Genomic DNA, 24,172 nt, shown 5'->3' with positions numbered 1-24,172 from the left:
CATCCTGACCTGCCCGTCTTCCTCCAAGTGTGTACCCAGGACTCAAAGGCCAGACCGTGTGTTGTATTATTACTCAGAACAGAAGACCTGTTCTGAGAATAGCATTATTACATATTGTGTCATATATCTAACGTATTATTAAAGGTTTAAGTGGCTTTGGGGGCAAGCACATCATGACATGATTCATGGGAAGCTCCGAGTCTACTGTGAGCCGGAAGCCCATGCGCTCCTGCTGAACCAAGCCTCCTCAGTTAGGCCTCGGGGGTGCAGCAGTGGTTAATAGTCATCTTATCATATTCAAATACCATTTCGGATCATGACTCTCTCATCAAGCCCTCAGCTACACCTTCTCAGCCCAGCTCGCATTGCCGCTCTTGCTGCAGCCACCAGCCTCTGGCAGGTATAACCTGACAGCGCCCTGCCTCAGTTGTCCCATGTCTCTCGGGGCCTCTCCAACACCACAGTGTGGGACACCGTGGAAAGGCTCAGCCTCACAAACCTGGAAGTGCCGGAATGCGGCAGCTGGGAAACCCCTGGCCGAGGTGAGAGGGAGCGGGTGGATAAACGCCCACAGTCCACGCGGCTCCTTCCTTCCCTGTTTCTCTCCTCCTGGCCCCCTTTCCTGTTCCCTGGAGTCAGTGCGAAAATGAACTACCTGAAGCTGGTCCTGGCCTCGGATCCCGCTCCCTGGGAGACCCCAGGCGAAGTCACACGTCAGTATGAACATGATGATGATACAGAACACGTGAGCCCCAAGCACAGCACCAAAAGACCTTCCTTGAGGCTGACAGTTGCCAGTAGTTCTCTCCATGTAGTTCAGGGCCTGTCAGCCACTGAAACCACTCTACTGCCATAGAACTAGGCTCTCCTCCAGCCCCCCATGTCTCCATTTTACTCGCCAGGGAACAAGGCGCTTGGACATAGGCGGAGCTGAGACCTAGATAGGGGAGACCTATCCGAGTCCCTGTGATCTGCACACACGCAGTCTCTCTGTGCATGCCATCTCCCTTCCATTCCACTGTCCCACAACAAAGAAATGACATTAGTTCTCCATGACCCAGTCTTCCCATTCTTAGGAAAACCAGGTTCCTTCCTATTTCCTCATCCTAATACTAGCAAATCAAGTTTTAAATACTCTTCTGGTATCTTACACGGGATCACTGTTAACCTCCCACATCCCCGCTAGGTACAGAACCTACTTTCACCCCCCCATTTTTTCTTTTTCAAATGGAGACAACGTTCATCATGGAGGCTTCAGATGGTATCCTATTCCTTTATGACTCTTCAGAAATTCAAAAGTGGACCAGCATTGCCATTTTAGTCACGCACTTAAATCACATACTTGGTGCACATACTCCTACAGCTAAGTGTGCACAGGGAGAGTCAATGCTCTGTGTGTATCTATGCTGCACACACCAACTCCTGCATTCCACTGAAGGTGATAAGCACTTCAGAAATTCCGATGATTGCACTTTATGGGAGTGTGCTGGGGAAGTAGGAAGAGATCTCTCCCATCCGGCCTCTGGAATTAACACTCCTGCTCTTTCCAGTTCAACTTCACAGTCCATAGCATCAGCAAAAAAATTAAAAAATAGAAAGAAATTTTCCTGGAGCCTGATTTTCCATGGGACGCTGGTCATCAGAATGCCTGGAAATTCCAGCAGGGATGAGTCCAAAAAGCTTGGGGAAACGCTGCAGCAGAAGCCAGCTCTGCCTTCCTCAAACCCAGACTCTCGTCAGGCTATGAGAGACAGTTTGAATGTCTCTGCGCCTGGGGAAACCACAGACTTTGGTCAGAGATTCTCAAACTGCTCTCCCTGGACTTAGGGTTGGGGGGTGGAAATGGGGGTGGCTACCATCCACTTTCTATAAGCTTTCATGTAAGTTTCCATTTGCAAACAAAAAATCGTCTGATACATATCCATAAAATTTGAAGAACGGCGATGCACCGATAACCTCTAAGTTACCTTCCGCCTCTTATAGTCTACGATCTTCCTACTCACAGTGTGGCACACAGCCGCACCAGCACCACCTGGGAGTTTACTAGCAATGCAGCTGCTCAGGCCTCCCTCCACCCAGACCCCTCTATAAGAGGTCTAGGTTTAACAAGATCCCCAAGTAACATAGATATACAGTAAATGTTGAGAACTGGTCTAAAACACTTATCTTTTCCAATACGTGTTTTTAGGTGTTTCCACTTAACGCTAGTTCTAATACAAAAGTATTCTACTGTGAGGAGCCAACAGAACTATTACTAAGTCTCATAATTTTATGGACACCTAAGAGGGACGAAAATAATGGGCGAGCAGATATTTTGCATTCCTACCTTTAAATATGTTAGAAACCAGCGGAGTGTTTAAATTGTTCCTTCTTCCATTCAATAAATCATTCCTGATGGAGAACATACATCAGGTTCCCCTCTCTCTAACATATTCATACTCTTCCTTCAAAGGTCCAAGAAGCCGGCCCCTAACATGGCCCATGCACCAAGCCCCTATATGTGTGAAACTCATTAAAAGTACATTAAAAGTACTAAAAAAGAAAAAACTTGAAAACCATAAAGCACTGTTTCAAACAACACAGTCAAGTTTACTTCTCCCATTACTTCTTCGACTACCCAACCCATCCTGTTCTCTCCCTTTTCCTCACTCCAACATTGTGCTCTCATCAGAACCACAGCATTTAGCAACTACTTATGGTGGAATTTTATATACATATATACACATGCATATATACATATGTGTGTGTGTGTGTGTGTGTGTGTATATATATATATATATATATAATGTTTGTTTTACAACTCAAGTGCAAGCTCCTTGAAAAGAATCATTACACCAACTTCACCTTTTGAGACAGCACACAGCTCTCTGCAGGGGTACTTGGTGAATATAAACTTGGTCCCTCAGTGTCTTACTGCATACTCTTTGCGAGGTACAGTTTAATGGCATTTATTATCCATTGTGTAAAAGAAACCACTGAATCATTTGACTCATTTTTCCCCCTAGTAAACCAAGACAAGGAAGAGTGTATTAAAATGCTGACACGGGCCCAGCCGGCGTGGCTCAGCCATTGAGCATCAACCTATGATCCAGGAGTTTGCGGTTCAATTCCCGGTCAGGGCACATGCCTGGGTTGCAGGCTCAATCCCCAGTAGGGGGCGTGCAGTAGGGAACCAATCAAGGACTCTCTCATCATTGATGTCTCTATTTCTCTCTCTCTCCCTCTCCCTTCCTCTCTCTGAAATCAATAAAGATATATTTTTTAAATAATAATAATAAAAATAAATAAAATGCTGACACAGCTCTGCCAGTATGGCTCAGTGGTTGAGTATCGACCCATGCACCAAGAGGTTGTCAGTTCAATTCCCGGTCAGGGCACATGCCTGGGTTGTGGGCTCGAGTCCCAGCAGGAGGTGTGCAGGAGGCAACTGATAGGTGTTGATGTTTCTTATCAATGTTTCTATCTTCTCTCTCTCCCTCTCCTTTCCTCTCTCTCTCAAAATCAATAAAAAACATATAAAAATTTTTTAATGTTGATACATAGTGGGAACTAGCTTATGAATCCCAAGGAGTGGCATACTCTGCACCAGGCTTGTTCCTCAAAACTCCAAGCTGGCTCTTGGTGTGCAACCTTCAGTAAGGCCAAGTCTGGACTAGCTAACTAAGGGAGAAAGCTTGACTCCTGCTCTGAAAATTCTGCTTTGTTTGGGAGATTCCTGCCTCGGGCAGCTTCCACGGAAGCAAAAAATAGCTCAGAGGAGACATCTAATTCTGCATCTATGTGAATTGGATGAACTCAGTAAGCCCTTGGAATGATTACAAGGGATGGAAAGAAAGGAACAGGCTAAAAATTTAAAATAGTAATTATTTTAAAGAGAAAAAAAGATTTGTATGAACATCACACCTTTCCTAGAAAATGAGTTACACAAGGCACTTCGCTCATGGATGAAAACCTTCCAATTTTTCCAGGTCAAGGAGGAGTATTATTTTCTCCTCTCGGGTGTTAATTCTCTTTAGAAGCGCACTTCTACAGGATATGCTGGGGAGTTTTCAGTTATTTCTCAGCCCTTCCAACTCTCATTTCACCCTCATTTGTTTGTTTAAACATAAACAAACCACTTTGCTGTTAACTTTGCCTGCCTTTTACTTGCTTTGATGGGACCTATTTATAACATACGCAGTTGCTGAAGCCCTTGAGCACCCAAGCTAGACAATCAAATCCAAGTTATTCAGAACAAGGAGTACGGATGTGTTTGACCAACCAAAGAAAATTACCGCACCCTAATAATTGAAAGTGTTTTAGATAAAAAATCCCAATAAATTTCATTCAACAAAATGATTTCTTCTTTTCACTTTCACCAACTGCAGGAAAAAAATGTTGATAGGTAATTTGGGAAAACTGGGTTATCGCTGCACATTTTTAGGACCCAACATGATAAGAACAACAAAGCTAAAATGCAGAAGGTGGAGCAAAGTAGGCTCATATCGTCTCAGGGTTCCAAGTCCCTTCCAATCTCTCCTTGATAATCCTTTAAATAAAAAGATTTCCGATCATTTAAGCAAACATTTTTATATAAATTCTATATAAATCAGAGGCAAATTTAAACCTGGGGAATAGAAGAGGTCATCATTTGATTGTTAATAAGTAACTTCTGGACAATAACAAGGCTTCATTAGCTCCATTTTACAGATGAGAAAATAGAGGCTCAGAAATTGACTTCCGTGGATATAAATAAATGGCCACATGGACAACACCTTCTTTTCCTCTCCATCTCAATCCTTTCTTCTCCCCCCATACATCAGTGCTGATAGTAACAAAGCTACCCTGAGCTCATGATGCCACCAGGTGGCCAAAATGGAAACAGTTTGAACCAAACTTTGCCTTCTTACATTTTTACCTCTCAGAGGATCATGCAGATACAGGGAAGCTCTTTCCCAAAAGTGTATACACACACACACACACACAAACACACACACATACACACACAAACATACGTTTCATTTTTTAACTCCTTTCCAAAAAGTCGTCTTCTGGGTTTCCTATCATCTCTGCAGAATTAAGTCCAAATACCTTAGCTGACAAAGTCCTGCATACCCAGAGCTTTTATTTTAACTTCTGTCTCTTAGAGCTCAACATTCTACACTCTTCTACCCACTCTGAACACACTGTTTCCTGCACACAACTGGGCCTTTTCATAAGGCAATATTTTTATAAATATGACCCTTTCTGCTTATAAAACATCTTCATGCCTGCTTTCTACAATCCTATCTACATATTGAACCAACATCCTTCAAAACTCAACTCAAACATATCTTTTTTCAGTGAAGTCTTCCTTGACACCCCCAGGGGATGGCTTCTAGGTTCACAAGGCATCCAGAACCCCTGCCCCCACCCATACTTATGCTTGAGCACCCATGATACTGTGTTAATCATTCTATGTACGGGACACAGGACTACACAGTAAGTTACCTTTGAATTCCCCCTTCATAACACAGGGCCAGGAAAATAGTAGGCAGTCAGAAAATGCATGTGGAATGACTGAGCTAAAGAAAGAACTACAAACAAGATCTTACCCAGTATCATCAGGAAAATCGCTACTCTTCTGCTTTCCTTTTATTCCACTTGTGATTTTAAAAAGCAACTCAGGGTATGGCATACCTACAGAATGGAAACTAAAAACCATAAAAATCACAGAGCCAACATCTTCACCCTCTAGTGAGAGTAAACCCTCCCACAAGTCCTTTGGAATTTTCACCATTAGTTTTGTCTTAAGCACCACTGTTTCAGATAATACTTTCTCCTGTATTTAATTGTAAGTAAAGCAACGATCTTTTTGCCACTTATTTACTGCAAACATATGCAGTTTCTCTACAAAATAATGCACTGTTCTGTGAGTTAATAAGTAGCTATGGATTCACTTGCCAGTCTCCATTTATTACACTATTTCCACTGGAAAATATATTTTAAGTCCAAATGACAAAAGTCATAAATAAACAATGCCACACAACCTATTTTTCTCTGGGAAACTGCAAGTAAGGTGAGTGGGTTCCATTTTTGCCACTTTTAGGTATTAAATGAACTATTAGCTCCAGAAACAGTCATCTACAAACTGAGACTGGCTAGAAGTCTCAATGTTAACCTGGGCTGGTGGTAGAAGGGTACTTATCTCAGGTTACGAAGCTTCTGAAAACAAATCTCTACTTAACTGATCGTGACCTATACCCACTGAGCAAATCTGGAGTCACACACACAGACACACACAAATCCATAGGAACTGACTCAACCTTTCTCTGTGGGTTTGTTTGTGGGGGTTTTTTTGTGTGTTTTTTTTTAATCTCAGATGACCATGAACCTGAGGCAAAGGATGAACCAGTGAAGCACTAGATTCTCAATATGCTAAATTTAAGAGAATGAAAAGTTAGTATCAAAATACACCCCATAGATTTCAAATAAACCAGGTTTAATGTGAAAGAGTCTCTCTAGTTAAAGTCAGTCCTGGAGAAAACAGAGCCAAGTTCATACTATGACTAATTTTTTTTCTTATTATGCTGAGATCAAGCCCCAGATATGAATTCGGTTCCCATTCACCAAACTTTAAAATCTCTCAGTACCAGAAGAAATACATGTTCTTGTTGAACTGATGATTCCAGAATAAAGAAATACACGATGATTATGGTATAGGAAACCTCAGCCAGCCAGTGAATGAGTCATTATACACAGCCTAGTTTTCTGAATGGGTAAGAGTTTTACAGAATGAAACAGCTTGGGGTGGGGGGGTGTCAATTATTTTGAGTGTCACTATTTCCAAAGTTTATGGCCTATTTCCCTCTCTTCTCAAAGAGTGCATTTAAAAATGTATCCCTTTGGTAGTTCACTCTCATTCACGGTAAACAGCAATTACTGCTTTATGTTATTATAGAGTAATACCTGCAGGGTCAACTGAGGATTCCTAGTCTAACACTCCCAAAACTTCAGAGCTTTTGCTGTGAACTTTTCTGTCTCTTCCCTGGTTGTCAGGCTGTCAGGGATCACTTTTCACTCTTGGTTACAGCAGCTGCTCACCTCGTTCTAAATGTGCTAACCATAATATGCAATGGATGGTTGTTCGAAATTTTTAAAATGTTAGGATCATTGTCTAAAATAAGAGTCATTATGTTCCCAGAGAGGGTCGGAAGTATTCTCCCGGACATTATGCCATCTACTCTGGTTGCTGAGTGGGCATTTTTGCCCCCTCCCTCATTCTTGGCTAGGTTCCAATGTCTGTAAGAGAGCCACACTCCAGACTCAGGTAAGCTGGGACACATCTTGATGTTCTTTGTGGTCCCCACAATGCAGAAGTAAAGCAGACCACCACACGACCCCACTAATGAATGTCTGTCCTGGCCACAAAACATAACAACGGCAAAGGTTTCCAAGGAAGCAAACTGTCCCAGTTGAAAGGTTAATCCCGAAACTAGAAAATGGTCCCTACCTTACATAGTGGTTCTAGATGACGGACATCTACAGCATTTAGCAGCATGAACAGGTAGGTGTCTTACACAATTAGGTACGGGCAAAAAAATTTTGAGGGGAAAAAAATTACAAAATGACTTACAAGAATTCACAGTTCAACATTTTCTTGGCTTATTAAATTACAAGATTTTTAAAGTAAGCAACTTCTTTTTAATACCATATGTTTTAAATGCCTCACTTACTAAACTGCTGCTCTGTGGGGAAAGTCTTCTTTACTCAGAAGGAAAAAATGTTGCTCCAACATTTTGAGTAACCTAAAGATTAATTATCATCATTTTAAACAGTCCCTAAAAGCACTGAAGTCAAGCATTCAACATAAACGACCGGACTTCAATCCTGTGCATTTCACAAAATGCCAAAGTTTACATAGCCTCGTTTGTCAAACCTGAGAAAGCAGAATCAAGCAGGTGAGCCAGGCCACCCTGTCACATTAACGTCGGAAATAAAGAGAGTGGACATCAGTTATCCTAGTTATGCTTCCACGCCCTGAAGGAGGCTGGCCTTTCAGCTATTTATAAATGTGGGGCTGAAGCAAGGGGACCCAGCCACCACCACCCTTGTGAGGAGGGGGGGGGGCTATTAGGCTCCAGCAAATCCCAGTGGGCCTGTGGGACCTCCCTCAGTGTGCCCCCCACACTTGGCAGCACCAGGTCCTCTTGGGTGCAGTGCTGTCTGCTCAGGAACAGGACTGTGAGGATCTCCAGCGGTCACTTCCAGCCTGTGATTCTATATATGGAAACATCCCATCCTGGTGGTTTCAGCATCATGAGCAAAGCAAAAGGGAGGAATAGGGAGGAGGCTAGCTCCCCTCTGGCTGCCCGGACACACTCACTTGAGTGTCTCCCAGGCCCTGCCGTCCTGGGCTGGACCTTGTCATCCAGTGGCAGCCCAGACCTCTTGCAGGCTCGGGGCTCTAACATGCAACAGCTGGAAGAAGACCCTGCATTCTTTTCTCTGGGTAAACACTGGGGGCTCTGTTCGCCCTCCTGCTGCAGCATGAACTGAAGAATCTCCCCTATCCAAAATTACAACCAACAGACCTCCCCCCCCCGCCCCCCGCCCCCAGGATATGATTTCAGTCTGTCGCCACCCACGCTAGCTAGCAAATAGCAAACTGCTGGACCTCTCGAGTCCATTCACTATCCACACTAGCCCAGGTGTCTGCACATCCTAGCAGGGTAATAGGAAGCCATTCTGTTCAGGTCAGTAAAGTTTCCTCGCAAAAAAAAGCATCAAGAACTCTGACTCCCGCCCGCTGCCGGGAGGCCCTTTCTGCAAGGTCCGTGCCAACATGAACATCGTCGCGACGGACGAGCGCACCCAAGGAGTCTATGAGCGGCAAAGGCGACCTGAACAGCCTGGAGCGTCACCTACACAGGCTCCAGAAGACGGAGCTCTAGGACGGCGATGCCCGCGGGGGACACCTAACCGTGGGGCTGGATCTGCACTATCGCGCCCGCAGCGCCCTGGAAGCCCGGCTGCCGAAGGGCAGTCCCGGCTGCCGCGTGTGCTGCCGAAGCGCAGAGGGCCACGTTGCCCAAACGAAGAAGGAAAAAAAAGCCCTGGAAATCCAGACTCTACGTGACCTGACTTACTTATTTCCCAGGAAACTGCATGAGAGGAAAGCCAATCATTCACGCTACCGTGGCTACCACTCGGAAGGAACCGAGGGGGTCGGCGGCGGGCGAGAGCCCCAAGCGGCCGGCGGAGGTGAGGGGGCGGCGGAGGCGGGGAACCGGCGAGGTGGCGAGGCCGAGGGCCCCGGGGCCAGCCCTGACCGTGTCCCCGCGGGCCGCGGCCGGGGGCGGAGCCTGGGCCCGAGGCTTGCGAATGGGGGTGGGGGGCCGGGCGGGACCCCGCGCCGCGCACTTACCGGGGCTGTTGGCCTCGCCTTCCAGGACGTGCAGCTCCGCGCAGTCGGCCAGCGAGTGCTCCAGGCAGAGCTGCAGGAAGCGGGCCTGGGTCTGGCTCACGCGCTTCAGCAGCGACAGCAGCGCAACAGTCTGCTCGCACTCGTTCCAGCCCTTAAACCAGCCCGCAAGCACCCCGACCTGGTCGCGAAACATCATGGTTAGGGGGGCGGCCCTCAGTCTACAAAGCCCCCCCGGAGCCCCGGCCCGGCCCGCCCGCCCCAAAGTTTGGCGGAGCCGCAGCCCCGCGGCCGCCCGAGGCGCGTTCCGGTTCCAAGGTGGCTCCGGCGCCCGCCCGCTGCAGGTACAGCCTCGGCTCCTGCCTCGCCCGCTCGTCTGGCTTCAGTTACGTCCCGGTGGTTCTGGATGGTTTCCCCAGAGATGATGACAGACAGTAGCACGGAAATGTTTCTTTTTAAAAAATAAAAAAAAATAACGACTTAAAAAAAAAATCCCCCACAAGGCACACAAACTGAATGAAGAATGCTCTTTCCCTCCCCTTCTCACAGCTTCGGGATGGTGGTTTCCGGCGTCCCGGGGTCTCTCCCCCGCTGGGCGGCAGCGCGGACCCTTCACACCCGCATTCCCGAGCGATCACCACTGGAGGGAGAGAAAGGGCTGCAGTGAGACCTCGGCCGGCCAGGCAGCGCGCCCGCCGACCTGGGGGGGGGGGGCGGGGGCGCCCGCGGGGGGCTCGGGCCCCCCCAATGCCAGCCGCCCCCTCTGCACCCGGATGCGGGAGACTAGCTATTCCCGTCCTGGGAAGGGCAAGAAGCCTCCCTCCCAGGTGCGGGAGGAGCCCGCACGGCTTCCTGTTGCTGCCGCCGCGAGCGAGGGGCGCTCCCCACACGCGCCGCCCGGGTGGCCTCGGGCTGTGCCCGCGAACGCGGCGCCAGCAACAGATTTTCCTCGCGCAGAAAACTTGCAATGCGGCTGCGAAGGGGCGCGGGGGCGGGGGCGGGGGGTGGGGGCTAATGCAAAGCAGAGGCGGAGGCAGCGGCAGCCCGAGTTCCTTCCTCCTCCTCCTCCTCCTCCTCCCGGAGAAGCAGCCGAGCGGCTGCAGCTCCATCTACAGCAACAGCCAGCATCTCCACCGCCAGGCGCCCCTCTGGATTTAGGCCGTGAGCAGCCAAGGCAGCAGCTCGAGACAAAAATAAACTCTCCCCACCCAGAGCTCCTCGCCCAGCGGGCGGAGGCGCCGCCGGAGCCCGGGCTCCCCGCGCCGCACCGCGCCAGCCCACCCGCGAGGGCTCCGGGGCCTGCTTCGCCCGGAGCGGTCAGATGTGTGCGTGCCTGTGTGTAAGTGTGTAAGTGCGTGTGCGCGCGTGTGTGCTTTAGGCATCCCGCCCCCGCCGCCTCTTTCTACGGGCGGGTGTGTCCGGCCCAGCGCCTGGTCCGCGCGTCCCAGGCCGGAGGCGGCACGGCCCCGAGCGCACCGGGAACGCGGCGACGGCCTGGGGCCCGCACTCCTCACCCGGCGGGCGGGGCGGCTCCGCCGGGGCTGCGGCTCCACGCCGCCCGCACACGCCCGCCCCCCCCCCCCCAGGACCTCAAAGAAACTTCGGCTTCTGGGGCTCCCCTGTCCGGGTGGCCGCCGCCGGCAAAGAGGGGAGCCAGCGGCTCCACCCTCGATGGGGCGGCTCCGTCCCAGCATCCCGCTGCCCGGCTCCCAGAACTTCTCGAGCCGAGAGGGAAGTTCCCCGGGAAGGGGACCCAGCGGCCGGCGGGTTCGCGGCCGGGGGCGCGAGGAAAGGGGCGCTCACCTCGGCGGGGCTCATACCGGCGGCTCGCGGCCCCGCGCGCGGGTCCGGGCCTGCGGCGGCCGTCAGCGAGGTTGCGGGCGCCCGGAGCTCGGGCCGGCGGCCATGCCGTCGGGGCGGGCGGCGCTGAGGGAGTGCTGCGCTGCGGGTCCCGGCCGCCGCCGCCGCCGCCTCCAGTGCCGGCTCGGCGAGGACTGGGCCGCCGAGCCGGAGCTCCCCACATGCTACTGATTAACATACACCATTACATCATGGGCTTGGCAGGGAGCGCCCGAGCGGGGGGAGCCGGGCGGCGGCACGCGGGGGCGGGGCGAGGATCCCCGGACCCGGCGCGCGGCGGGGGGTGGGGGGTGGATTCCTAAGTGGGGACCAGAAAAGGGGAGGGGAGCGAAGTGGGAGGAGCCAGATGGCGCGGAGGGGTCGGGTTGGAAGAACCGCCCCGCCGAGGGAAGAAGTTTGGCGAAGGGGAGGGGTCCGAGTGAATTCCTCCCCCGCCCCTGCTCCCCGCGGGTTCTGGAGGGGCTGGGGCGCCCGAGTCGCCGTGGCGCGGGTAGGAGGGGACCCGGAGGGGGCGGTGAGCGAGGGCGGGGCTGCCACCGGCTGCTCGTCCTTGGGAATGTGGTTCGCCGACTCCGCTGACCCCTCTGCCTGACTGGGGCCCGGGGTGGCGGAGCGGCTCGGTCCTCCGGAGGCCGGGACCTGGGGCCGCAGTCGCCGGGGGCGTGGACGGACCCCGGGGGTCGCCGCCTCGAAGGGCAGAGGAGGCCGAGGGGCGGTGCGCAGAGCCGGACGCGCCTGGGCGCCAGGCTCCGGGGGGCCCTTGGTGGAGGAGCGCGAGGAACGCCTGGCCCGAGGGCCCCTCGGCCCGGTCGCCCTTTGCTCCTGTGGGCCGCCCCGCGCCCGGCCCGCGCCCCTCCCGGCCTCCTCGCTGCTCCCCGGGGAAGCCGCCGGCTTCTGCGGCCAGCGCGGGAGCTACGCCTGGGGCGCGGGCCTGGGGCCGAGGCGAGCGGCGCCCCGGGCGGCCGGGAGGCGGGCGCCGCCACCTGTCGCGCGCCGGGGTGGCGGGGCCGGGCCGCGGGCACCTGCGCCTGGCCGGTGCGCGAGGCCGAGCCCGGGCCGGGGCTCGCGGGTCCCGGTGGCGCGGCAGAGGGTCGGAGACTGCGGCGTCGGGGCCGAGCGCGAGGCGGCTGGCCGCGGGAGTGGAGCGTTGTTTAAAAATACCCTGAAGCCTGAAAGTCGATGTGCCTTTTAGTAGCAGTTGAATATTCACAGGTGGGAGTTGATGACAACATCCGGACCATCGCCTTATTTCCAGTGAAAACACTGAGCCCTTGGGCAGAGCAACTTTATTTATTAAAAAGTGTTTCTGAGAAATCAGTGTAACGCTTGTTTCAGACCCAGCCTTCCCTATTCTTTCTAATACAGTATCTTTGAAGATAAAGTGTCTGAGATCTTGCTCCACTAATGAACACTTCCGTCTTTCAACTCCAGCATATGTCCCTGGAATTTCAATCCTTTCTCCCTCAAACCTAGTTTCTGCACCATTTAATTCATGTCAGACATGTGACAGCACCTAACCATCTGTGGAGCTAATGAAAAGGCTTGTGGAGCTGCAAAAATTTAGGTGTTAAAACAGAGTATGTGAGTAATATTTTAAAGTTCGTTATTAACCAGCCAGGTGCCTTCATGATTTAATGACTATTTTGCCCCCCTCCCCCCAAAAGAACCCCAAGAATTCTAGAGTCTAGGTTTTATTTTTGTTGTTTTATCATTATAGAGGCAGAAAAGCTTGACACGGTTTCTTTTCTCCGAGACATTACTGTCAATTAGCCAGTCCTTAGCAGTAACTTCGGTCAGGGAATGGGGAGGAGAGTTAGAGCACCGTCTACCTTGCTACTGAATGTAGCCAAAGCATAAATTCCCCATCTAGGGCTTTTGGAAACCCCCAAGAGTGATTTTTTTTAAAAGAAAGTAAGAGAAACATAAGTTTTATTAACTTGTTTATTGTCACCTGCAGTTTGCTAAACAAATAGTAAAACTAAAAAACGAAAACAAATAAAACAAACCTTGAGGCAAGTAAATCTTCAAGAAGTCTATTTAGGGTGAAGAAAGAAAATACTGCCACCTACTGGGAAAAACGTAGTCCTTAAAGCAGCCTTTGACCTAGGAAATATCTTGATTTAGCTAATTTTTGAACTATTTTTGAAGAAATACAAATATGGGCCTGCCATGAATTACCAGCCCCCCTTTTCTTGAAGGTTCATAATACTGGTGATGCCCTTTGCCTCTTGACCTTCTCCCTGATGGGAAAGGGAGTGGAGATAAAACCCAGTGACGCTGCTTCTCTATTTCTCACAGAAAGTGAAGTCGGGACTCCGAAGAAAGGAAAGTAATACTATTTGTAAATATATGTTGTATTAAATGCAGATTTCTCCTTTGTGAACCTGTAACCCATTTTTATGGATAAGAAGTGGCTAACAAGTGCTAAATACTCACATAGAAAAGGAATGAAAATAAGGGATAAAGGAGATTATTAATATGTCTATGTTCACTATTTTCCTAATTACTAATTTAAAAATGCCTATTGTTTACCTATGTTGTGCCAGGCACTGGGTTAGACAGTGAGTATACTAAGTAGAGTACTGAGTCCACAATGGCATACCAACCAAAAGATTCTCTGTATGAATAAAAAGTAGATAAGATTATCAAACAAATTAACATTCTCAAAATTGCTGTGCTTTTCTCTTCCCTAGAATCTGGGAAGGAGAGAAACTGGTGTTTGCTCAGTCAAATAACTCAAACGTTTCAAAGATGACTAATTTCAGATAAATCAGCTGCTTAAGAAGATGTCTAGGTGTTGTATCAATAAGGCACCTCGAGGAGCCCATGTCTATATATTTTACCTTGTCAGGTCCTCAAGATATGATGTTGAAGATAGAAGGTGTTTTCTATTTAACGTAAAAGTCTATATATGTATATAATTTTATGTAATATATAAATATATGTAATTTATAAGAAAAATTTAATGTTAAATTTAATATATAAAATAAAACTATAAATTTTCATATAAGCATTACATATTAAAATACAGATTTTTATTATATATATATATATATATATGCACAGGCAAAGGTATGAAAAGACTTACACCAAAATGATAGCGTACTGGTGATTTTCCCTGTATGGTAGAATTATTGAAGATTATTTTCTTTTTCTTTTTTATTTTCTAATTTTTCTACCAAAAATTAACAAGCTAAAACACTGCATGAGCTCAGAACCACTGACTAAAATTAAATTTATTAAGTATCCTAAAGAAACTACACTGTAAAATGTAGGTCTTCAGTTCCCAAGCATTGTTGATGAGTCTTTTGCTCCCTACCTGGGTCTTGTCCTAGCCTCATTACTGTCTTCCTGCCTCAGCTCTAGTCTAACCACTCGCCAGCTCAGACCTTTCTGTGGTTTCTGACTTGACATTAAATACCTTCCAGGCTCTTTGGCCTGAAATACAAGCAGTTCATCATTTGGCCACTATCTGCTGCTCTGGACTTCTCTCTCACACACGTTTCGTTCACTAATTCATGCAACAAGAAGTATTTATTCAATATAAATCACTGTGCTAGGCAAATAGGGGATACAAAGGTAGAAGAGGAGGCATAGTCTCTTCAACCTCTATTGGAGAGTGCAAGGTGTGCTTGTGACACACACACACACACACACACACACACCTTCACTAAAAGGTACAATAAGCAGTGGGTCTAGGGGGTGGCCACAATGTTGAGAAAGACCAGAGGAGGCCAGAATTCTGCCAGAAAATTCAGAAAGGTACTATGCATCGGGTGCCTTTTGAGTTGGTGCTCATTGGATGAATAGTTTCAATAGAGATGAACAAAATTTTAAACACAGATCCAGGAGGCCAGGATGTATAGGTGTTTGTATAATAAAGCATCTTGAGAACTCCATGTTTCTATTGGTCAGTCCATATTTGTTCTAGCAGTAGCAAGATAAAACAGGAAAAGAAATACAGGCCTTCCCAGATTTTGCTGGTGGCAATATACTAGTGGAAAGAGATCCAACAGTATCCACTAAATTAGGCATATCTTTTAAGCTGGTAACTCCATTTTTAGGAATCTATCCTACTGAAGTAAAAGCATCATTACTAAAGTTTACTAAAGTATAAGAATAAATACAAGAATGTTAATTTCAACATTGTTCGTAATAGCAAAACACTAGAATACTTATCTGTAGAGGAATGCATGGATAAATTATGAAACCTCCATACTGTAAATCTCACACACCTATTTTAAAAAGTGAGTTGTACTTGAAAAATTGCATCAGAATATGATAGACTGATGGATGGATACATAGGTAAAGTAATATGTAATAAAATAAATACAGCAAAATGTTAATATAGAATCTACATGGTGAGTAGATAGTCACTATTAATTTCTTCCAACTTTCTGTATGCTGAGGTTTATAATAGATTGTTGGCAATAAAAAGGATGAATCGAGTTTATATATATATTGGCCTAGAAATACAGATGATTTCTTAAAGATGTAGAATAATATCTACGCTATGATTCCATTTTGTGGTTAAGAAAGCCAGCTCCTGAATCTCGGAACCCCAACCCATCATTTACTAGCCCTTTGACCTTTTACAAGTCACTTCCCACTCTGTGCCTCAGTTTCATTGGTAACAAACATACCTCATTGTTGATACGAGGAGTAAATAAGTTAATACATTTACATTTCTTAAAACAGTGCCAAGCATATAATGTGTTGAATAAATGTTATTATTAACTATGATTGTTTGAGAGGGAAAAGAGTTATGTGGATGGGGCAAAGCAAACAAACCTGTGTCTCTCTCTATACATATACTATAAATATACATATACATATAGGTATGCATATACATATAAATATACATATATTTGTATGGGAATGTTTGTTTGAATGTTTAGTACAACCCCATCAGGAAACAATCAGACAACTTCAGAAAGAGGGACATTCTCCAAGACAACTGGCCTGGAAAAAATGTTGGAAACACTTCTAGATTAAAAGAGACAAAAAGGCACATAACAACCATATGCAATGTGTTATCCTTGATTGCATCCAGGTTTGAAAAAAATAGCTATGAAGGACGTTTGGGAACATTTTGAAAAGAGACTGGGAATGAGCTGATATTAGGCAATATTAGATAGTAAATAATTAAGTAACAGAAAGAGAGTCCCATGTGATGCCCATGCAAGCTCTCTCTCCATGAAAGACAGCACCTTCCCCTCCTTAAGGGCACTCAGGTACACCTCTAAGTGTCCCAGGCCCAGTATTCCAGCCCGGAGAATCGGACTGGAAGATGTCTTCCCCTGTGGAGTACCTGCAGACGGGAATGTGCCGGCGGGGTGTGCAGGGGTTCGGTGCCCTGGGAAATTAGAGCTCTCACTGTCAATCCTGTCACGCTAGGTGTATGCAAACATCTCACAGGCTTGCTGAATACATGTCAACCCCTGAAAGATGCACCAGTTCTTTTATGTTTTCTTCTCTGTTTTTATTTTTTTGTTTTGTTTTGCCTGCAGAAAGGAGAGCCCTGGTGAATTAGCTGAGGATGGTATGTCCCTTTGGATGCTTTGGAGGAAATACCCAGACATCCTCTTTAGACAAAAAGGAGTGTCTGTCACTGAAATACGGTCGTTGCAGCAGAATGGTGGACCCTTAGCCCGGCAACTGGCAACCTGCCCTGCCCGACCTCGCCCGCTGCCCCTCCCTGCCCCATTAAGCAAGCTGCCGCCCCCTGGCCTGCATTCGGTTTCCCAAATGAGCCAAATTCATTCCCTTCTCGAAGCCTTTACACTTACTATTCCTGGACAGTTACGTCTTCCCAGCTTCTCGTCCAGCGCTCCAAAAGGCTGACTCCTCCCTCGGGTCTTAGCTCAAATGTCACCTTCTTAGAGATGCCTGTTTAGCCCACACTATCTAAAGTAGCAGCGCTTTCCTTATGGTGGCACTTACCACACACAGACCCTACTGCTTATTCATTTGTGCCTCTCTTTATTATCTCCCTCCCTCACCAGACCGTAAGCTCCACGAGTGCAGGGATCGGGTCTGTGTAATTCACCCTTGGACCCTCAATATCTTCGCAGGACCTGCCGCACAGAAGTAAATATTTGTGAATTGAATGAATGAGTCTCAGGATTGGAAGGGACCTCAAAAGACCCCAGATCCAATGTCCCATCCTGGACTGCGAGCTTTTACCTAAACTGCAGCAAAATAAGACTAGTAAACAATGTTTTTTCATCGTTCTGAATTTATCCAACTTAAAGAACTTCACTCTGAGATTATTTATGCTCTTCCTGTTTGGGGATACTAAAGCATTTGTATTAAATTACAGTGATATAAGTGGTATTTGGCTATTAATATCCTTATTTGGAAAAATCAAAACTAAAAATTAGCTAATTTAGTTGGTTTCCTGGGTTTTCGAGCCCAAGAAATTCAGAAGTCTAGAAGTCATGGGTCACATTCATCCCTCTAAGTGGCTGTTTACATGGTGCTGGAGTGGCCATTGTATCCTTGGTTAGCATTGATGATTAAAACGTGCTTTCTTTAAAAAGTCTTTGTTCTGGCCCAGCCGGGAGTGGCTCAGCGGTTGAGCATCGACCTGGGATCCAGGCGATCGGGGTTCAATTCCCGGTCAGGGCACATGCCCGGGTTGCGGGCTCAATCAATGACTCTCTCATCATTGATGTTTCTATCTCTCTCTCCCTCTCCTTTCCTCTCTCTGAAATCAATAAAAAAGATATATTTAAAAAAAAAAAAAAAAAGTCTTTGTTCTGACCAGCTGGCATGGCTCACTGGTTGAGTGTCGACCTATGAACCAGGAGGTCACAGTTCGATTCCTGGTCAGGGCATGCGTCCCAGTTGTAGGCTCGATCCCCAATAGGGGGTATGCAGGAAACATCCTCTCTTTCTCATCATTGATATTTCTATTTCTCTCTCTCTCTCTCTCTCTCTCTCCTTTCCTCTCTCTGAAATCAATAAAAAAACATATATTTTTAAAAATAAAATAATAAAGCTTTGGTCTGTCTGTCTATAACTTCCACCCATGGCAGCCATGGAAGTATTTCGCTACAATGTGGCATTGCCAACTCCATCTACCGCCGCTTTGCTCAGGGACACCTCATCCACTTAGTAGAGACTTTCTCCAAACTGTGCTGTGGTCCTAGGCTCTTCCTACCCAATTCTTCTTCCCTCTCTCCTCTCACAGTCCTAGTCTGAAGCCTCTCCCTGCCTGCTTCTGCTCCCTTCCCATTCAACCTTCTCGGGTAGTTCCTCCAATAAATGGCTTGCACATCTAATCTTGTCTTGGTATCCGTTCTTGGAGGACCTTCTTGAACAGACACACTACCACTGACATCAAGTGACCCTGGGAATTGGACAAGGCATTCTGAATGTGATCGAAGCAGTTATGTGACCATGGATAGGTCATGTAATCTATTTCACCATCTATAAAATGGAGATACTACTACTCATCTCATAGGGCTGTGTGAGATTTGAGGGAGTAACATGTGAAGTACCTTACAGTGCCTGACACTCAATAAATGGTAATAATCTACCTCCCACCCACCGCCACTGTGAGAAAGCTGAAATGTCTGTTCAAAAGCTGTTCTGATCTATAAAAAAATATTTGATAAGTTCAGGGAAAAAGTGAACAAAAGCATCATTTTTTTGGAAGTTGCATAATTTAAAGGGCCTAGGGCTATCAATGTATTAATATCAGACAATCTAATGTAAAATGAGTTTCAGTGCAAATTCTAACTTCCAAAGAGCAGATGGTTAGGCAGTGAGCTGGGAGAAAGGATTGAGATGAGCTATGAACATGGCTGGCAGGCAGGGCAACTTTCCTGGCTGAAGGAGACCGGCCCAGGTGAACCCCTGGACTCTGGACTCAGGAAAGCTGCAGAACCACGGGTGAGCATGCAGGCGAGTGCAGGCTATTGAGGTCAAGCTGTAGAGAAGGACCTGACTATTAAAAGATGAGACTTGGGCGGCTGAACAGAGGTGCCCAGGATTGAGGAAATGTGAAGACCGATTTAAAGTGAGCCAAGTTGGCATCTGCATCAGCCAGAACTCTATATTTGCCACTAGGATCTAGTGTGCTTCCTGAAGAGTAGGCACAGCTATGGTAAAGTAGCCTTTGGATTAAAAATATTATTTAAAAATAATTGTAGTGCTGGCTCTCGTATGCTTGTTAGGGGGTCTGAAAATAACTGGCACATTACTTGGCACATAGTAGGAACTTGATAAATATTAACTTTCCTTCTTTTTATGCACAGAGTACTCATTTGGCTAATTTACATCTTGTGTCTACCTCACATAGAAACATGCTTTATTCACTCTTCAAAGACATGCTTTCTCAAAAGCCTTGTAATAAGGCCTAGGACAGGATTGCCAGGGCTTGAGTCAGGATTCAAGGGGATGAAGAGAGCGATGTGGAGGAAGGAACTGCAGAACCGGTGACAGATGGAATGTGGGAAGGCTAAATCAGGAGTCAGGTCTGCTAAGATAGCAACCATGAAAGGCTAGACGGGCAAGGCCCAGGAGCCACAGCTTACGGAGACTAAACTCGAGTTCAGATCTCATTAGAAGTAGCTCAGAAATATCTCTGTTGGCAGGGGCACGCATTCAGATGGAGAGCTGGTGTTCTGTTAGCCAGGGCAGAGTGGTAATTGCCTGGCCAATTTCCTCTACCCCTAGCACATTTTTACACCGATGGAATCATAGCTGATTCTAAGCCAAAAGCTAGTGCAGGGCTAGCGGGCCAGGCTAGCATCAGGTGGGACAGGAGGACTCTTGAGGACTCTGCTCTCACTTTGCACTAAAGTTCTTACCACACTCAGGATGGTTTTCAAATGTTCTTCAGTTCCCCAGCTTAGAGAATTCTTCCGGAAGAAAAGACTTCTGAACCCAGGTTTTAGGTAAATGGAACATGACTGCCCGAACCGTGCACAGTTATGATCGTCCTTCAGGGGTCAAGCTGGATGGCAACTGGACAAGGGTGTTGAATCCATGAAGAAAATGTTTGTTTGTGGGTATGGGGTTTGTTTGTGGTAAATATACATAATTAACACTAAATTTACCCTTTTACCATCTTTAAGCGTAAAACTCAGTGGTATTCAGTACATTCACATTGTTTGCACAACCATGAACACTAAAGTTTCCAGAATTTTTTCATCACCCCAGACTGAAGCTCTGTACCCATTAAGCAGTAACTCCCATTTCCCCATCCCCTCCGTCCCTACCAACCACTACTCTACTCTCCGTCTCTATGAATTTGCCTGAGTTCTCAGTGCCGTACATACGTGGAATCATATAATACTGTCCATTTGTGCTTGGCTTCTTTCACTTAGCATGATGTTTTCAAGGTTCATCCATGCTGTGGCATGCACTGGAATTTCCTTCCTTTTTGAGGATGAATATTCCATGAAGAAAAGTTTTGAGACAGCTTTCTCTAGGATTGAGTTAGATAAGAAGGGTTAACCCTAGGTTTTAGAACACCTAATTAGGTACACTGTATTTTTAACTGATTTCTAAACAGTATAACCCAAACCAATTAACTGGTACAGTTATTTAAATATAATATAAACACAAGCAAATGAACCACAATTTCAAACACAAGTGCAGATGGGTTCACGCTTCTTAAAAATAAACAAATGTGTGAAGTATTAATTATAGTTTTTTATAGTAAAACATCTTATAAGGTGTCACAGATAAAATTTCAAATAAATCCAGAGGTCAAATGTCAGCATTGCAAAACTACTCCTACTTACAGGATTTATGTGAGTCAGGATTACAAAAGTGGTACCTTAGGCCTTTGGAGGGATAACTTGTCCCAGATTGGCATGAGAGAAAAAAAGTAAAACTTACTTGTTCTAGAAGTCATCAAATCTATTCTGATCTTGGTTTTTGATTCAAGAATTACCAATCTTTTTCAATTGAAAGTGCAATTGAAATGTGTCCACAAGTTTACACAGTTGAAATTTTTAAAAGTACAAATCTAAGATGGTATTTCAGTAACCTTAACAAAGGTCAGAATTGCCTTCCCAATATTGTTTAAAGCCACCTCCGTGTGTGCCCACAATTGCTGGCACTGACTTCTTTATCCTAACCAGGCACTGCTGTTGCACAGGGTGCATTAGATTAGCGATTAATCCCACATTTGGCACATCCTTGGAATATTTCTAGTCAAAAAAATCCATGAGAAGCTGCCTGGTTATATATTTAAATTTTATTGCAAAATTTCTGAGAGCCTTTATTATACTGAGGTCCGCTGTGCCTCTTCTGGAGAACACAGTACATGGCAGTCTCTAAACGGGTCTTGAAGTACATACTGCTGCCTGGGATGTGTGCTGGGAAAAGCTGGGTCTGGTACCAAGCTCAAGGGAAGCAATACAAATGATGAAAGAATTTTAAAATTGTACCTACAGTTCGATGTTAAAAAACCATGTTTTTTTGTAGGAAGATGACTAGTGATTAAGAAGAGCTTCAGGCAAAACAAAACAAAATTGGGTTCAAATCCCAACTCCACCCCCAAGGAGCTGTATAATATGGGCTATTTAACCGAAATTGGTCTCAGTTTTCTGTCTACCTTAGTAAAACAAACCAGGATTACAGGAGATGATATCTAATTGTATCGATTTAGGGTAGGCAGGAGACTGAAAGGACAACCATTATTTTATCAGATATTAATATAAAGAGTTAACTGAAAAGTAGAGAGAGGAACATGAGGGTATCTCAGAGGGAGCAAGCAGGAAGCAACTTCCATCCACAGGGCTGGGAGCCAAAGCGAAAAGGTTGAAATCATAAAAATTTAGGAGTTTGGAGGAGGGGGCCCCACAGAGCTGAAACACTCAGACCTCTGAGGACGGGGTGCCGCTGGCCTGGGGCTGGTGTCCCAAGGTGGGTGAGGAGAGGAAGCAGGCTCCAGTCTGGATTCAACTGCTGCTCCTGGAATCAACTGCCACGGCCAAGGTAAAGAAGCGAGATTGGGGTAATGTTCACAGGAACAGAAAAGCCACAGGACACAGGAAGGAGCAAGGCCTCCTTCCTCCCATCTTCCTCTCTCCTCCTATTGCTCTGATTTGCAAAGCCTCATAGGGAGTCGGCAGGTGAAGTATAAGTGTGGTTTGCAGTCCTACCCCAGCATCACAGAGCAGAGTGTAGAGGGGTGGGTTTGGAGCAGAGAGGCAACAGCTTACTCGCTTGCACAATTACAAAGCGTTTAGAGCATAGAAAGTGTAACCAAAGAATTTATATGCATATATGCACAACCCAAGGACACGGACAATGGTGGGGAGAGTGACTGGGGAGGGGGAAGGAACGGGGGGGGAACGGGTCATTGGGGAGAAAAAGGGACATCTGTAATACTTTAAACAAAAATAAAAATAAAAATAAAACCATGGAATTTTACACTTTAAATGGGTAAATTCAAGGTATGTGAATTATACTTCAATAAAACTGTTTAAAATGTATGTATATACATTTTGAATTATAAAGAATTCATACAACTCAATAAAAAGACTGCAAATTAAAAAAAAAAAAAAAGTGTATGGCAGCTAGTCCTCCGCCTCCTAACCTGACTGACTCGGTCCTGGGCCTGGTGTAGGTTTGCAGAATTTCTGTAGGCCCTATCTATGAAGAAGAAAGAAGAGCCCGGCCGGGCGTGGCTCAGCAGTTGAGCATTGACCTAGGATCCAGGAGATCGCGGTTCAATTCCCGGTCAGGGCACATGCCCGGGTTGCACACTTGATCCCATCGGGGGCGAGCAGGAGGCAGCTGATCAATGACTCCCTCATCATTGATGTTTCTATATCTCTCCCTCTCCTCTCCTTTCCTCTCTCTGAAATCAATAAAGATATATTATTAAAAAAAAGATTAAATGCCTGGAGGTCCAGCTAATTCAATAAAACAAACAATGTAGGCTTAACATCACATCTCAAACTTCAAGTGTGTAAGAGAACTCTTGTAATCAATGTTCACAGCAGCCTTATTCATAATAGCCAAAAAGTGGACAAGTCTAGATGCCCATCCACTGATGGATGGTAAACACAATGTGACATATCTATACAGTGGAATATTATTTGGCAATAAAAAATAAAATACTGATTCATGCTTTAACATGGGTGAACCTTAAAAACATTATGCCAAGTGATGTTTCTGGTTAGTCACAAAAGACCACATTGTGTGATCCCTTTTGTGATTCCACATGTAATTTCATTTCATAAAATAAATGGCCAGAACAGGTAAATCTATAGAGACAGAAAGTAGATCGGTGGTTGCCTAGGGTTGGGGCAACATGGTGGGGATTGGGGGTAACTGCTAATGTGCAGTTTCTTTTTAAGGGTAATTAAATACTCTGAAGTTGACTGTAGTGGTAGTTGAAAAACTCTGAGTACATTAAAGCTATTGAGTGGTACATCTGAATGGGAAATTATATGGTATGTAAACTGCATCTCCATTAAGCTTTTGAGTTGTCCCAGCACACAAACCAAATACATGAGCTGAAGCCTTTTGGATTACTTTAGCCTTCTGGCCTTTGAGTCAACCCGTCATTTGAGTCCCAGGTAGGCCTGACCCTGCCATATCCTATCCCAATATCTGACCACAGAATCTGTGGTTGTTTTATACCACTCCATTTCGAGGTGGTTTGTAAAGACCACTCTTCTGGTTTTCTTCCTACCTCAGTCTTCTCGGTCTACTGGTTCCTCTGCAACCCTCCTGAATAGCTGGTCTCCCCTCAGTATGTGGGCCACTTCTGTTCTTGTGCTCACTCCTTTGGCGATCTCACACAGGCTTATGGCTTTAAATACCACAATGATGACCCCCAAATTTATAACTTCAGCCAGATCTCTCCCCTGAACTTCAGATTACTATATCCACCTTCTTGACATCCCTACTTGGATTTTTGGAAAGTAGCAACTAATCTATATAAACCAAATATTT

The 24,172-nt window shown here is 46.3% G+C and overlaps 1 protein-coding gene across 2 annotated transcripts in view; it reads right to left on the bottom strand.

Annotated features, from left to right (window-relative positions):
* The window catches only part of SAMD4A (sterile alpha motif domain containing 4A), a 200,150-nt gene extending 188,767 nt beyond the window's left edge, over positions 1-11,383 (bottom strand). The window contains exons 1-3 of one of the 2 annotated variants that reach the window (XM_081141241.1): positions 11,186-11,383; positions 9,930-10,022; positions 9,386-9,833 (exon numbers count right to left, since the gene is read on the bottom strand). In XM_081141241.1, the coding sequence (XP_080997367.1) occupies positions 9,386-9,581 (196 nt within the window). In that variant the 5' untranslated portion in view covers positions 9,582-9,833; positions 9,930-10,022; positions 11,186-11,383. Of the gene's footprint in view, positions 1-9,385; positions 9,834-9,929; positions 10,023-11,185 lie in introns of those variants that run through there. The other variant, XM_081141242.1, reaches the window with a different exon arrangement.
* Between the last annotated feature and the right edge of the window lie 12,789 nt (positions 11,384-24,172).

The sequence above is a fragment of the Miniopterus schreibersii genome (genome assembly GCF_964146895.1).
Source record: "Miniopterus schreibersii genome assembly, chromosome: 1".
NCBI classification, from domain to species: Eukaryota; Metazoa; Chordata; class Mammalia; order Chiroptera; family Miniopteridae; genus Miniopterus; species Miniopterus schreibersii.
This window is presented reverse-complemented; position numbering and strand designations above follow the sequence as displayed.